At 52.0% G+C, this 13,417-nt stretch overlaps 1 protein-coding gene across 3 annotated transcripts in view; it reads right to left on the reverse strand.

The window, feature by feature from the left end:
- Positions 1-515: 515 nt before the first annotated feature.
- Positions 516-13,417, reverse strand: part of PTP4A3 (protein tyrosine phosphatase 4A3) — a 41,882-nt gene continuing 28,980 nt past the window's right edge. For all 3 annotated transcript variants that reach the window (XM_074557790.1, XM_074557802.1, XM_074557794.1), the window contains exons 2-6: positions 10,609-11,421; positions 9,247-9,339; positions 5,887-6,017; positions 5,457-5,531; positions 516-5,130 (exon numbers count right to left, since the gene is read on the reverse strand). In XM_074557790.1, coding sequence (XP_074413891.1) covers positions 5,013-5,130; positions 5,457-5,531; positions 5,887-6,017; positions 9,247-9,339; positions 10,609-10,713 — 522 coding nt within the window. In that variant the 5' untranslated portion in view covers positions 10,714-11,421 and the 3' untranslated portion in view covers positions 516-5,012. The remainder of the gene's footprint in view (positions 5,131-5,456; positions 5,532-5,886; positions 6,018-9,246; positions 9,340-10,608; positions 11,422-13,417) is intronic.

Below are 13,417 nucleotides of genomic sequence, written 5' to 3' on the forward strand. Positions count from 1 at the left end.
TGTGTAGTGTCTCCTCTGGGTGTACTCCAGGGTGTCCAGTCAAGGTTAGACTCTACTGGATAAAAAATCATGGAATGGTTTGGGTTGGAAGGGGGTCTCCAGATCACAGGGTTCCATCTGCTCCACCATGGCCAGGGAAACCTTCCTCTAGATGAGGCTGCTCCAAAACCCATCCAAGCTGGCCTTAAACACTTCCAGGGATGGGGCAGCCACAGCTTCTCTGGGCAACCTGTGCCAGGGCCTCACCACCCTCACAGGCAAGAATTTTTTCTTTGTACCTAATCTAAACCCACCCTCTGAAGCCATTCCCTGTTGTCCTGTCACCCCAAGCCCTTGGAAATTCTCTCTCCAGTTCTCCTGTAGCACTGAAGGTGCTCTAAGGCCATCCTGAAGCCCTCTCTTCTCCAGCCAGAACAAACTCCCCCATACACTTCCACCCTTGGCCAGAGTTCAGCTCTGCCTTTGCCTCCCACATCCTGATAATTCCCATTAGCAACACCAGGCACACAGGGATGTACAAAACAGTGAACGCTTTTTATTTCGCTGCTGGAGTGTAACCACTGTAATTTCATAAAACTCAAAAAAACAACAAAAAAAAGTGATTACCGAAGGCATACATTTTTTTTTTTTCTTTTTACACAAGACGTTAAGTAAACAGACAAGTTTCTTTTTAAAAAGGTTATAAAGTGTCAAGATCCTATACCTCATCTGCATATTCAAAGTGATGCCATCTGATACAAAAAGCATTGGGTACAATAATTTAGCTATGGCTCAGACCAAAAAAAAAAAAAAAAAACCAAAAAAACAAAACCAAAAAACCCAACAAAAAAAAAAAAATCATCTGGGCTTAATCTACACACTGCTATGCTTGCCCAGGGGGTTAAAAAGGAAAATATGCAGTTCTTTGTTGCACAGAAAGGAACAGCAGGGAAGTGGAGAGTTCATTGGGAGATCAGAGTCTGAAGGGAAGCAGCGGAACGCCCCCTCCCCGGGAATGTCTGCGAGAGCCCGGCCCAGGCCTCCCCTCTGTGCCAAGAACCAGCCACATTTGTCTCCCACCAGACAGAATCCCATCCAAAGCCACCCGCCAAGCTGCACCTACCCAGCGTGCTGGCAGCAAAACAGATCCAAGACCTTGGAAACTGCATGGAAGTCACGAATCTCCCTGTGAGCTTTCCCACTGGGACTAATAAAAACCAAACAAACCCAATGAAAAAAAATAAAAAAGGAAACGACTCGTTCTATTGTGGGTAGAGCCAGACTCTGCTTTCTCGGGAAATCTGTTCCACATAAACCTCTGAAGCTCCCAGCCCAAGCACCACAGTGTCAGCCTTACTGCAAGACTCATCAATTTACAAATGCAGTCTTTACATGTGTGTCACCAGAACTTTCTGAAATTAAGAGCTGGACATTGGTGATGGCCACATTTCCTTCCTTCCCACCATCCCACCCCCTCCACGTGCTCCATCTGACTGGAAAACAAACAACAGAAGGGATATTTGAGGGCATATGTGTGCTGTGTGCCACTGGTGAGAGGACACAGCTACAGTTCCTGCTCAGATTTATTCCCTCACACGAGGCTCAGACATGACTGACTCCTGGGTAAAGGCTGCAGGCTCTTGGTTGGATGGTTGGGGCACTTCAGCTTTGCCATCCCTTGGGTCTCCAAAGTTCTTGCACCAATTTGGAGCCTTATCCCTGCAAATTGTGGTGGCTTCCCATGGAAGGTGAGGGGGTGGATAGGGGTGAGAAATGATTAAAACCCAGTTTGAGCCTTTGCTTGTGGAGAAAAGGGCAGGATGAGGTGGCAGGTTTGTAGCCAAAGCCATGGGGGTGTCTGCTCCCTGTGACATCCGCCAGGACTCGACGGAAACAACCGGAGCAGTGACAGCGTTGGCAAATACATCAGATTTTTAAGGGTGTCCTTTCAGCATCTTGGCATTTGAGATGAAATGAGGATTAGTGTACAAGGAGAGAACCCAACACCAGCCCAAACCATGAGCCCTTGTCTGGTGTTGTCTACTGTGTTTCAACCTTCCCCATTACCAAACTGTCTTAAGACTTTTGAGCTCTTCTTTGAGATTTCAAACCCAAATCCCCCTTGGAAGACCTCCCAGTTTCCCCAGCCTGTTGATTCTGTAACCTTCTCTAGGCTGAAACTTTGAGGAGCTGGTACCTCAGAGGAAGGAGCCCAAGTCCATATAAAAAAAAAAAAAATCCCAAATATTTGGCAGTCCAGCCCAGAGAAACTTTGAATTCAGCCCTTCATGCAAAACAGCAGCTCTTGGGCTGCCAAGGTATCCTTTCCATGGAAGCAGCACATTTTAGGGTTAAGGGGGAGATATTCATGAAAAAAAAGAAAGGAAAAATTTCTAGGACAATTAAATCAGCATGATTTGGTTTGTTGGGGGTTTGGTTTTTTTTCAGTGAATCATAAACTGAGGAGGATCAAGATGTCACTCTGCCAGCCAGATGCCCTCAGGATTTGGCCACATGGCCAGATCAATGACTGCTTTTATACCAGAAGCTCCCTAATTTTAAGGTGATTGGGTTGATGCTACATAAAGCAAAGCCTGTCCCCTTCGTGTTCCACCCAGGCTGAGACCTAAGGGAAGTCTTGCTCAAGAGTGGCCAAAGGAGGCTGAATTCAAATCCCTCTGTCCCCAGCCTGAGTCCAGCTCAAAGGCATCGTGGCTGAATCCCAGGACCTCCTGCCCTGGGCAACATTCCAGGTGATGCTGCCTGAGGAAATCTCATCTTGCCAGGGCAGAAACATCTCCAGGTCCATAAAGCAACAGTTCCCACAAGGAAGGGCATGGGACTGGGAGGTTTCCTGGCTAGCAGGGACTGGGGCTGTCACCACCACAATGCCAAGCCACCTCCGATGTCCCTGGGGAAGGAGCAGCACCTCTTTTAGCAGCAGCAGGACAGACCCAAGCAGGAAGGGGATGGTGACCCACCCAGCACGGTGCTCTAATACAGGGTCAGGCCTTTTTATCAGCCCAATCTACACTATTCCCAATCAGCACAGACCCTTTAGCCTTCTCCACGCGTCTTGGGAACCAACAGCCTGGGATAGAGCAGGACAAACTCAAAGGATTGAGGGCTGACCCACAATGTTGGACAGGTCCAAGGTGTGTAGTGTGACAACTCCAGGGCCACATGTGGAGGGTCCCCAGCTCACTCACCACCACATTTTATCCCAAAGGATGACATTCCCTGTCCTGCGGTGGGGTTGGCCCCTATCAGGACGGGTGAAGTGGTGCTGGAAACAGCTCCAAACACCTCAGCTGCTCACCCATGTGGTGGTACAAAGCCAGCCTCAGCCTCCTGCAGGTACTGAAGGTGTCTAACCAGCCTTCCTCACCACCTGTCCCAGGGATGAACACCCTGAAGCGAATGTCTCTGGATATCTACATTTGGAAGGCACACAAACCTTTGGAGAGACCCAACTCAGGGTCAACAGGACACTCAGGGCATCTCAGGCTGCTCAGCCTTAAACCCCAAGAGGTGGAAGGAGATCAGCCCTCCTTGTCCCAACAACAGTGATCCTCTGCAGCTGAGGTGTGAGCAGCCCAAAGGACACCTGGAGCATCCCCTGGGCCCCATGGATGTCCTGGTGGCAGTGGATGGCAGCCAGCTGTGACACAGTGCTGGGGATCAGGCTGGGGGACCATGGGTCACCTCCTGGGCTCTACTGGGCAGTGGCAGGAGAAAGAATGGCCAGAGGATGTGCGGAAGACAAACAGGGTATTTTTTAAAGTTTTTTTTTCCTTTAATTAGCAAATTTCTTGTTATCCTCATTAAAAGAAAAAAACCCACCCCCACACCCCCTAGGTGCCCACTGCTCCAGCTGCTGCAAGCGTTCAAAGGCAGAAAGTTGAGAGATGTTTCATGTCCCAGCTCAGGGCAGCTCTGAGCCCACCACAGCTGGGTGTGTGCCAGGTGCCCTGGTATAGATATGGAAAAGGCAGGTGCAAAACTAGGTGATGTGCTCTTGCCAGGAACACCCCAAATCCCCATGGAGAGCTGCAGCCCAGCCCCTTGGCCAGCAAATGCAGTGGTGGTGGAGGACATGGATGTGCCTTGAGAGGCACACTGTGTCCCCAGGGCACCGCAGCCAGAATTGGGGTTTGTGCCACAGCTCAGGGGTGGGGACAGCACAGCAGAGAACCCACCACCCTGGGCACTGAATTTGGAAGCTGTAAATAAGAGCACCCCACACTTTGAGGGACCCAGTGCTGATCCAGCACCCCAGCAAAGCTGAGGGCCTCAAAGCCCTGCTGTGGTCCCCGAGGCTCTCAGCAGCTCTGCCTTCACTGGAGTGAGTCTCCAGCGAGCCCCATCTGCAGCATCCTGGCTGGCACTGAGGCAACAGGGAGGTGGTGAGCTGATAGAGGGGCCAGGAGAAAGGGAATGGTGCTGGGGGTCTTAGCTCAGCTCTTCCCCTGGTCACAAGGGTCACTGAGCTAAGAGCCCCTGTCACCTCTCCCTGCTATCACCACTTTCCCCCCTGAGGCCACTGTGCTATCCCCACCTCCATCCCTGCTGCTGCAGCCCTTATTGATGGGGAAGAGGTGGGGAAAGGCTTTTCTGGGAGTGCTCTGGCCCTTCTGCACCCCATCCCTTCTCAGCTGGCAGAGCCCTGCCTGCACAATCCCAAACCAAGCACTCTTTGCCCACCCCTCTGAGTGCAATGGGAGGGGAAAGGGAGGAGGAGGATGGTGATGAAGAACAGTCACATGAGCTCATTGCCTGCCAACACCAAGAGTCTATGGGCAGTGCTGCCTTCCCTCCTTGAGGCTGCAGCTGGAGAGAGCAGACTTTTTTGGGATCCAGCAAGACGAGTGTGCTGTGAGTGCTGGAACACACTGGAGATGCTCCATGTCCCCAGCCCAGCCCTGGCAGAGGGGCAGCATTGGGGAGTGCAGAGCTGGGCCAGGAGGTGAGGGGTGGGATGTGTGCGAGTGCCTGGGGGTCTGTGCACGGATTTTGGCAAGAGGTCATTGAGGTTACATGATGCAGCATTTGTTCTTGTGGTTATGAGGGTCCTTAAATCGGAGTCTCTGCTTTGGTCGGTATTTTTCCAAGTACGTCAGCTGCTTGCTGTTGATGGCTCCTCTGCGCTTCCTGGGGGGACAGAAATGCCAGAACAGTCAGAGGTGTGGCATGAGATCCCTCCTACCCCAAACCACTCTTGTCAGGGTGCTGAGCACTCCTTCCTGGAGCAGAAAGGGATTTTGGAGGCTGAAGCCAGGTGCACCCTCCAGGGATGGAGAGCTGGGGAGGAAATGTGGGGCAGAGGTGGGGTGACTGCCACAAGCCCCTCAGGGATGCTCCACACCAATGCCTTGTTTTCCCACTCCCAAAGGAGAGAAAACCAACCCCAGTGTCACAAAACCCATTCCCTCAGAGAGGGGTTTTCTGCCCTAACACCACAACACTGCTCCACTTACTGTCGGATGAACTGGATGGCATCTTCATACTTCATCCCACTCTCGATCAAGGCCAGCGCGACAAGGACGGGAGCTCTGAAAGGCAGAAGCAGTGGCTGGCACTCCCCAGTCACACAGCCCAGAGGCTGATATCCATCATCTAAAGTTCAATATCCATCATTTAAAGTTCAAGGAGAAGCTCAGGTAGCAGATCCTCCCCATCAATACCTATTCCCACTAAGGTTTCACAAAACCCTGCTGAAAGAGGGACTGGGAAAAGGAAGGAGGAGTACTGGCATGGTTGTCCCTCTCTTGCCTTCATGGAGAGGTGGCAGCTGGGATAAAATCCTGCTCAGAGTGGGGCTGGGGAAGGGGAAGAGGAGAGTTGGCATGGTTTTCCCTCTCCTGCACTCATGAGGGGTGGCAGCTGAGGGGCTGGGCTTGGACTCACCGGCCCAGGCCGGCCACGCAGTGCACAGCCACGCAGCACCCGGGGTCCTCGCAGAACTTGGTCTTCAACAAGTTGAGCCAATCTTCCACAATCTTGCTGGGAGGAGGTGCTCCATCATCAAATGGCCAATCCTACACGGTTGGGAAGAGAGAAACGTTGTCAAGTCTCTGGGGAAAACGTTTTAGGGGCTGGTTTTTACTTGGGGTGATGGTGTTTGGGGCCTCATGCGCGGGGAGATAGAAGAGTGCCAGAACTGGGCTCACAGTGTAGCTCTGTAGGGACACAGGTGGTTTTGTGGCATCATCTGGCAAACAGGAATTCCCTGGCTGCTCTGGCTCAGGGTTTGAAGCCACACAAATCTAGGTCTGGAGTCCTCTGTCCTCCTATGGACAGGTTCAGCCTACAGGAGAACCTGTAGGATCTGCAACATGGTTCCCATGACCTCCTGCTTCTGCAGACCAGGATGGTCACCCCATGCTCCATCCCCATCCAGATGAGCTCACTGAGCTTTGGGGTGATGCAGTTCTCATCCTCCCTCCTGCCAGCTCCTAATTCCAGAGTTTGGGATCACACTGTAGGGGATTTGAGCAAAGGTGGCTTGAAGATGCTTGAAATCTCAGAGCTTGATGAGGTGTTGAAATTCAGCTTCCTGCAACACATGGAGGGGAAGACCAGAAGAATGGTGTGGGGACCACTCACACAACCCTAGAGAGAGAGTCAGAGGGAGGGAGATCACTCCAAATGAGGCTATCTAAATATCATCCTTCAGGAAAGGCTACTAAGGGACAAAAAAAAAATCCCATCTCCTTCTGAGCTTCATCCTCAAATTGCAGGGGTTCAAAATTGGAGCATGGCGAGGAAGTTCATCAAATGGATTCTGCATTTGATACCCCTCAGCCCTGGGCTCAGTTATGAGGGGTAAGTGTCCCAAAATGGGGATTTCTTTCCCAAAACAGATTTGTCAGGAGGAGCATGGCCACTGGCTATGCAGCACTGGCAGAGAGAGACAGGAAGGGAAGCATCACTTGGAGAGGATGTGGCTTGGTGAGCCTTGAAGGGTGGGGGGTACTGGGCCCTAATCCTAGATGTTGAGGAGTGAGTCACTAAGCTGCTGTGCTGGAGTCACCCTTAGTGTGAGAAGGCAAAATAAGCTGCTTCACTTCAGTGTTTGAACAGGTGGTGAGATTTCTGTTGGGATCTGATGGCAAAGGAGCACTCTGGGCTTCAGGGTATTTGCAGTGTTTGAGCCAGCCCTGTGCTGCAAGGCCATCTCCTCCTGCAGGGCCATGTCCTCCCTGCAGCCACGAGTGCAGGTCAGGGGCTCACACCAGGGACGACACAGCACCCTACAGAATCATCCCCTGATGGAATGGTCTGGGATGGAAGGCACCTTCAAATATCATCTGGTCCAACCCTCTGCCCTGGCAGGAACACCTTCCACCATTCCAGGCTGCTGCAACCTGGCCATGAACACTTCCAGAGACAGGGCAGCCTCAGCTTCTCTGGGCAACCTGTGCCAGTGTCTCACCACTCTCATGATAAAAACCTTTTTTTCTTATGTCTCCTCTAAATCTGCTCTCTGCCAGTTTAAAGACATTCTTCCTTGGTCTATCACTACATGCCTGTGTAAATGGTCCAGCTCTCCTGCGGCCCCTTTAGGGACTGGAAGGGGCTTTAAGGTCTCCCCAGAGCCTTCACTTCTCCATACACAGACCTATATATGGTCTATATACAGAAGCACAGAATTGTTTAGGTTGGAAAAGGCCTCTAGGATCATCAAGTCCAAGTGTTATCCCAGCACTGGCAAGGCCACCACTCCAAGTGCCACATCTACAGCTCTCCTAAACCCCTCCGGGATGGTGACTCCACAATTTCCCTGGGCAGGCTGGTTCAATTCTTGACAACCCTTTCAGTGAAGAAATTTTTCCTAATATCCAATCTAAACCTCCCCTGGAGCAACTGAAGGTCATTCCCTCTTGTCCTGTTGCTTATTATCTGTGAGAAGAGACCAACTCCTGCCCTTTCAGAAGTTGTAGAGAGGAAAGATCTTCCCCAAGTCTCCTTTTCTTCAGGCTAAACACCCTCAGCTGCTCCTCATCAGACTTGTGCACCAAGATATATTTATATGCCCGATCTATCTATGAGGATACAGATAAATAAATGAGGATACAGATAAAAATATACCAAACTGTGTATATCAAATAAAAATATACACCATGATATCTCAAAAATATACAGAGATTTGATATAATTATAGAGATATTTCTATATCTGCAGAGATACATCTATCTGTAGAAAACCAGGTTATAGACATCTCTTGATTTGCCTTATATAGTTTCTATATGGTTATACAACATTGATATAGAAGCTATTTAGTTTCTATACAGTATCTTGTATAGTTTCTCTAACTCTCTATATAAAATACATCCTAGATATGTATCTCTCCACAAAAGAGAGATATAAGAGATGTAAAGAGGTATGTATATCCTAGATATAGAAACTCAGACTAGAGGCTCCAGTTAGAAATGGGGTAAACTGCAGAATTTGGTGTGTAAGTGAGCAGCTATGATCTACAACACACAGATTCTATATATGCAGGATACAGTGATCTTTCCAAGATATATCCAGTAGAGACACAGATTGCATCTCTATCTAGACATCTGCATCTGGAGGATCTGTATCTAGAGAGCCATGGGATTATCCACCCATATCCCTGAGGATCTAAGAGCCTCCTCTCTCTAGGATATACATTATACAGACAGAGCTAAGTTAAGAGGTCCTACACACAGAGGACCACCCCAGGAGACACAAGGCCTTTCCAAACCCTTCTCTAAATAATAAGCAGAGCCTCACTTCCCAGCTGGAGCTGAACTCCCTGGCAGGACTATCACATCTGACATCATCTCCAATTACCTATCAGCCAAGATACAGCCCAGGCAGCTGCATGCTCTGCCTTTCCCAGCTTGCTGCCTGCTCCCTTTCATCCCCCCCAGCTGCACCAGCCAGCTGCTGGAAGAGCTCACAGCACCCCCCAGGATAAGATAACGCTGGGGGGGAATGGGAACCACGTGCATCTTCCTCGTGGGATCAGGAGCTCTCATCCCTGGATGCTTCAGAGCCTGAGCAACAGGCAGGGAGGCAGCTGCCGACTCAGGCAGTGAGTCACAGTTTCGGCTGCGTGGGCAGCACGGCTCTTTTTAAAGCACCAGCCTCAGCTCAGCTCAGCTGGGCTTCCAGCTCTGCTCCTGCCTCAGTGTGATGCTGTGCTGGGCTGCCAGGGTGTTTAACAGCCCCCAGGGATGGGATTTTTAAGGGTGGTGTTGGGGCAGCCCCCCTGTGCCCATCCTGCTGCCCACCTACCATGACAGTGATGCCGTCCTTCTCCAGGGGGGTCTTGTCATAGGTCACTTCACACACTCGCACGACCGTGGTGGCACCGTACTTCTTCAGGTCCTGGGCAGGGAAGGAGAGGTCTGAACAGACCCTGCCAGATGCACCCCAGCTAACCCCAACACATGCAAGCCCTGCTGTGACCATGTGGAGCAGTATGGACCCTTAAACAGTGCTGTGCCCCTTCTCTGAACCCTTGACTCATGGTCCATCCCTGGCAGGCACAAGGAATCATGAAATCCCAGGACACTGAAGCCACGTGGCCTTGTAGGATTTTTAACCAGCATCTTCATGACTCCTCAGTCACGAGTACCAATGGGGCCATTTATTTTTAAGCCCTGCCAGCCTCATCAGCAGGGATTTTATACCTCAGGCAAAGAAACATCCCTGACATGGGTGCCAGTCCTCTGAAGGAGAAACTGTTTGTGCCTGCTGAGGTCACACTCCTGGAGCACAAATGCATGGAGGCAGCAGTGGGGGAGTTTGAGCATGCCCCACCAGCAGAACTCAGCATCTCACAGATGGCTCAGGGGCTCCTTCTCCACCTCGCTGCTGTATCCCATCATCACTCCAACCCGCTGCAGGCTCAGGCGTGGGCCTTGGGACGCTTCCAGCGTGGCTCAGTGCCCGGCGTGAGGATTGCCCCTGGATTACGCGCCTGGTGCGCCGGCCTCGCCGGGAACCATGAGATCATCCCCAGAGATCCACCTCCTTTGTTCCCCATGGCTGCTCACCAGACCGTGGTGAGCCCCACATGCTCAGCAGCCTGGCCAAAAGTCTAACAGACTGGAGGAAAGGGGAGGTTTTCTCCCTTCCCATTGGTGTGGTCCCCATCGCTCTCTGCAGCGAGTAGGGGTGGCTGTCCCCAAATCACAGCCACCTTCCTGTCACCCTGAGGCAGTGGCACTCACACAGCTGCTACTAGTGCCGGCTCTTCAACACCAAGCTCTCCAGCACTACCCAACACACTCTAGGCACTACAGCTTTTGGGATCAAAAGCCATTATTGAGGTGCTGGGAGGGACAGAGCAGGTTTTGTGCACCCATGTGCATCACTCCAAAACCCTGTGACATGATGTGCTGCTGGATCTGGCAGGGGATGCAATGGGGATGGGGAAACTCTACTCCATCTCTACTGTGCCCAAACATCACACTTGGGGTCCTGAAAAACATCCCATCCCAAAAAGCTGGCAAGGATTGGACCCACTGCCCCAGGATGCCACCAGGGGCTGTGGTACCAAAGGGGATGTGCTGCCCTCTCATCCACATCATCTTTTAGCCCCAGAAGATGCAACTGGACCCTGGTGCCCACCTTCCAGTCTCCCCTCCTTACCTCCAAAAAGGTGCTGAGCGTGGCATTGGTGGGGTTGTGGGTGATGAGGAACCTCATGTTTTTATAGCAGACCTCCACGGGTGCAGGGCGGTTCATCCGGGCCATGGTGGGGACAGTGGTGGGTGAGGTGGTGCTGACAGTGGCAGGGGAAAAACCCAAAAAAAGAGTGGTGTGGAGGGGCAAAAAAAACCCAAACAAAAACCCCACGACCCCTCTGCGCTTCAAAAATAAAAATAAAACAGGATCAAGAACTCAATATACAGACGTTGTGCAAATAATCCCAACTCCTGGGAGCGCACCGGCTTCCTTGACACACCACAAGCCTCCCAGGGGGAAAAAAAAAAGCCAGATGGGGGGGGGAAATAATATTAATGAAATAATAATAATAATAATAATTAAAAAGAATCCCTTTGCTGTAGTGTTGGTGTCCTCTGCGTGTGTGCGACGGCGAGCGGCTGCCGCCTCCGGTGCCGCGCGCTCCCGGGCGCTCTAGAAAGGCCTCTGCATATGGGGGGTGCTGGGTGGTGGCGGGAGGGTGGCCCCCGTCACGTTACCCCATCGGGGTATGTGGAGTACTTGGGGGCGGCACGGGGGGCCGGGAGCCTACGGGGCGGCGTCGGCGGCGTCGGGCAGCGGAGCCTCGCTGGGGAGATCCATGCACGGGAGCCTTGAATGGTTGAGTCCGAGGGTCGGGGTGCTGGGCGGGACGAGGAGAGGCGGCCGGGGGCTGCTGCTTCACAGGGCGGGCTGCAGGGGGTTGTGGGGCTCACAGCTGCGCCTCAGCACCTCCATAAATCCCAGTGCAGAGCGAGGCTGCGGGGGAGAGAAAGGGAAATGTGATGGTGAGAGCGTGCTCCTCCCCAAGGAAGACCCTGGCTGGTGTGGGTACTCCTGAAGGCACCATCACTTTCTACATCCCCTGCGAGCATCCCTGACCATTCTCATCTTAACAGGAGATCACAAATTAGAAAGTGGGGTGGTATTTAAAGCTAAAGCTGAAATATTATCTGGAGAGCTGGAATGGCACTGGAAAGCCAGAGAGGGTAACTCACATTTCACCTGCAGAACAGAAAGCACATGACAGGGAAGGCCTTGCTCCCCTATACCACCCAACATCTGCACCTGCTGGTGGATTTAAGCACCCAATTCATGCCAGCTGACCCCCCTGACACCCCTCCAGACCCCCCAGACCTCACCTTTGTGTCCCCAAAAAGCACGTTGAGTATCTCCACCCCAAATGCATGCTGTGCTCGAACCCAGCTGCCGCTGCCGCTAATCGGCCACATGGTCCTGGTGCTGGGCTCATGTCCACTAAATGCACCTCTAATGCTCTTAGGAGAATTAAGCTGCCTGCAAATGAGCTATCTTGGGGAGGGGGGGCCGAGGAGGGGGTTGTGTGTGTGTGGTTTTGTCAGGGTTGGTGATGGATGTGTCTCCCTGCCTGCTCATCCACATTCCCACACCGCTGGCACACTGCTCCCAGTAACGGAGCCCAGCCCCTCCACCCGTGGCATCTTTGCTTTCAAGGATGGCAGTGGGAAGGATTAAGAAAGAAAATCAACTCCCACTGTGTAAATACTCAAATCAATGAGATGATGGGCCCAGCAGGGAGGCAAGGGCTCTGCCAGCCCCACTCAGAGCTGAGGGAAACCCAGCCAGAGCCTCCCCAGGTTGTTCCCCACTGGACTCTTGTTTTGAAGCTGGTCCTTCCCCAGGTCAGCAGCTGCTTAGTGCTGGGTAGCCAGAGCCTCAAAATAGACTATAAGCACATAAGTAACACGAGCCAGGCCAGCAGGCACCCCCTTGGCTCTCCTCATAGCAGCCAGAAACTTTCCCCTCTGGATTGTCTCACCCTTATGCAAGGAGGCAAGGTGGGAGTAGGGAGATGAGCTGAGCCCTGACCAGCCCATGACAGCACCTGGCTGCTGACAACGGGTTTGTCCAGGCCTGAGCATCATTTACAACGTGTTTAACGCCTCCTGCTTCTCCAGTGGTGGCCAGGAATGAAAAAGTTAAATAGCAACAGGAAAATGCCAGGTGAGGTGTCGGGGGAAGGAGAGCTGCTCTGCTGAATGTGCCCAGTTTGGCTGCTAAAATCACAGACTCTTCCCAACAACCAGGTTCCATCACACCTGACTAATTTTTTTTTCCTGTAAAGAAGGGGATAATGCTATCTCAGAGTCCTGCAAGGATGTTCTGGAAGGTTCAAACCCTACCTGGGCTGCAGGGGATGAGTGGGACATTCAGGGGGGATGACTTTCCAGTCCCCATTGAGAAATCAGAGTTTAGAGGCTGATGGAGGCTGGGAGCTTGGCTGAGGCACGGGAGTGAGGTGAGAGCTGCCTCTCTGCAGCAATTTAGGTGTGATTCAGAGCAGCTCGGCCCACAGATGATGCTGAACCCCCCAGGGTAGCTGATCCTCCCCACCTGGACCACAGCAGCTGGAATTTTTGCTCAAAGCTTGCAATGATCCTGCAAGATGGGCTGGGAAACCTGCTTCCCCCACAGTGTTCACTGTGTTTTTTTTGGTGATGATCCCACCTATCACTTTGTCTGTGGGGTCTGCTTCTTCCCAAAACAATCTCACCATGGCTGAGTAAGAGCCAATTTGTTATTTCTGGAGGATAATTCTGGGGTGGTTTTGGCTCCTACATATCCCAGCTGCCAATGTGCTGGCCAGCACAACCACAAAAAGGGACGGGAGGTGGGAGAGATGGGCAGCCACAGTTGCCTGCTCAAAGGGAAGAGCTGATGCGAAGTAGGAATTGCCCCAAACCATCAGCTTGAAAACCCAGTGAAACAAAGGACT

The sequence above is a fragment of the Zonotrichia albicollis genome, chromosome 1 (assembly GCF_047830755.1).
Source record: "Zonotrichia albicollis isolate bZonAlb1 chromosome 1, bZonAlb1.hap1, whole genome shotgun sequence".
Taxonomy (NCBI): Eukaryota; Metazoa; Chordata; class Aves; order Passeriformes; family Passerellidae; genus Zonotrichia; species Zonotrichia albicollis.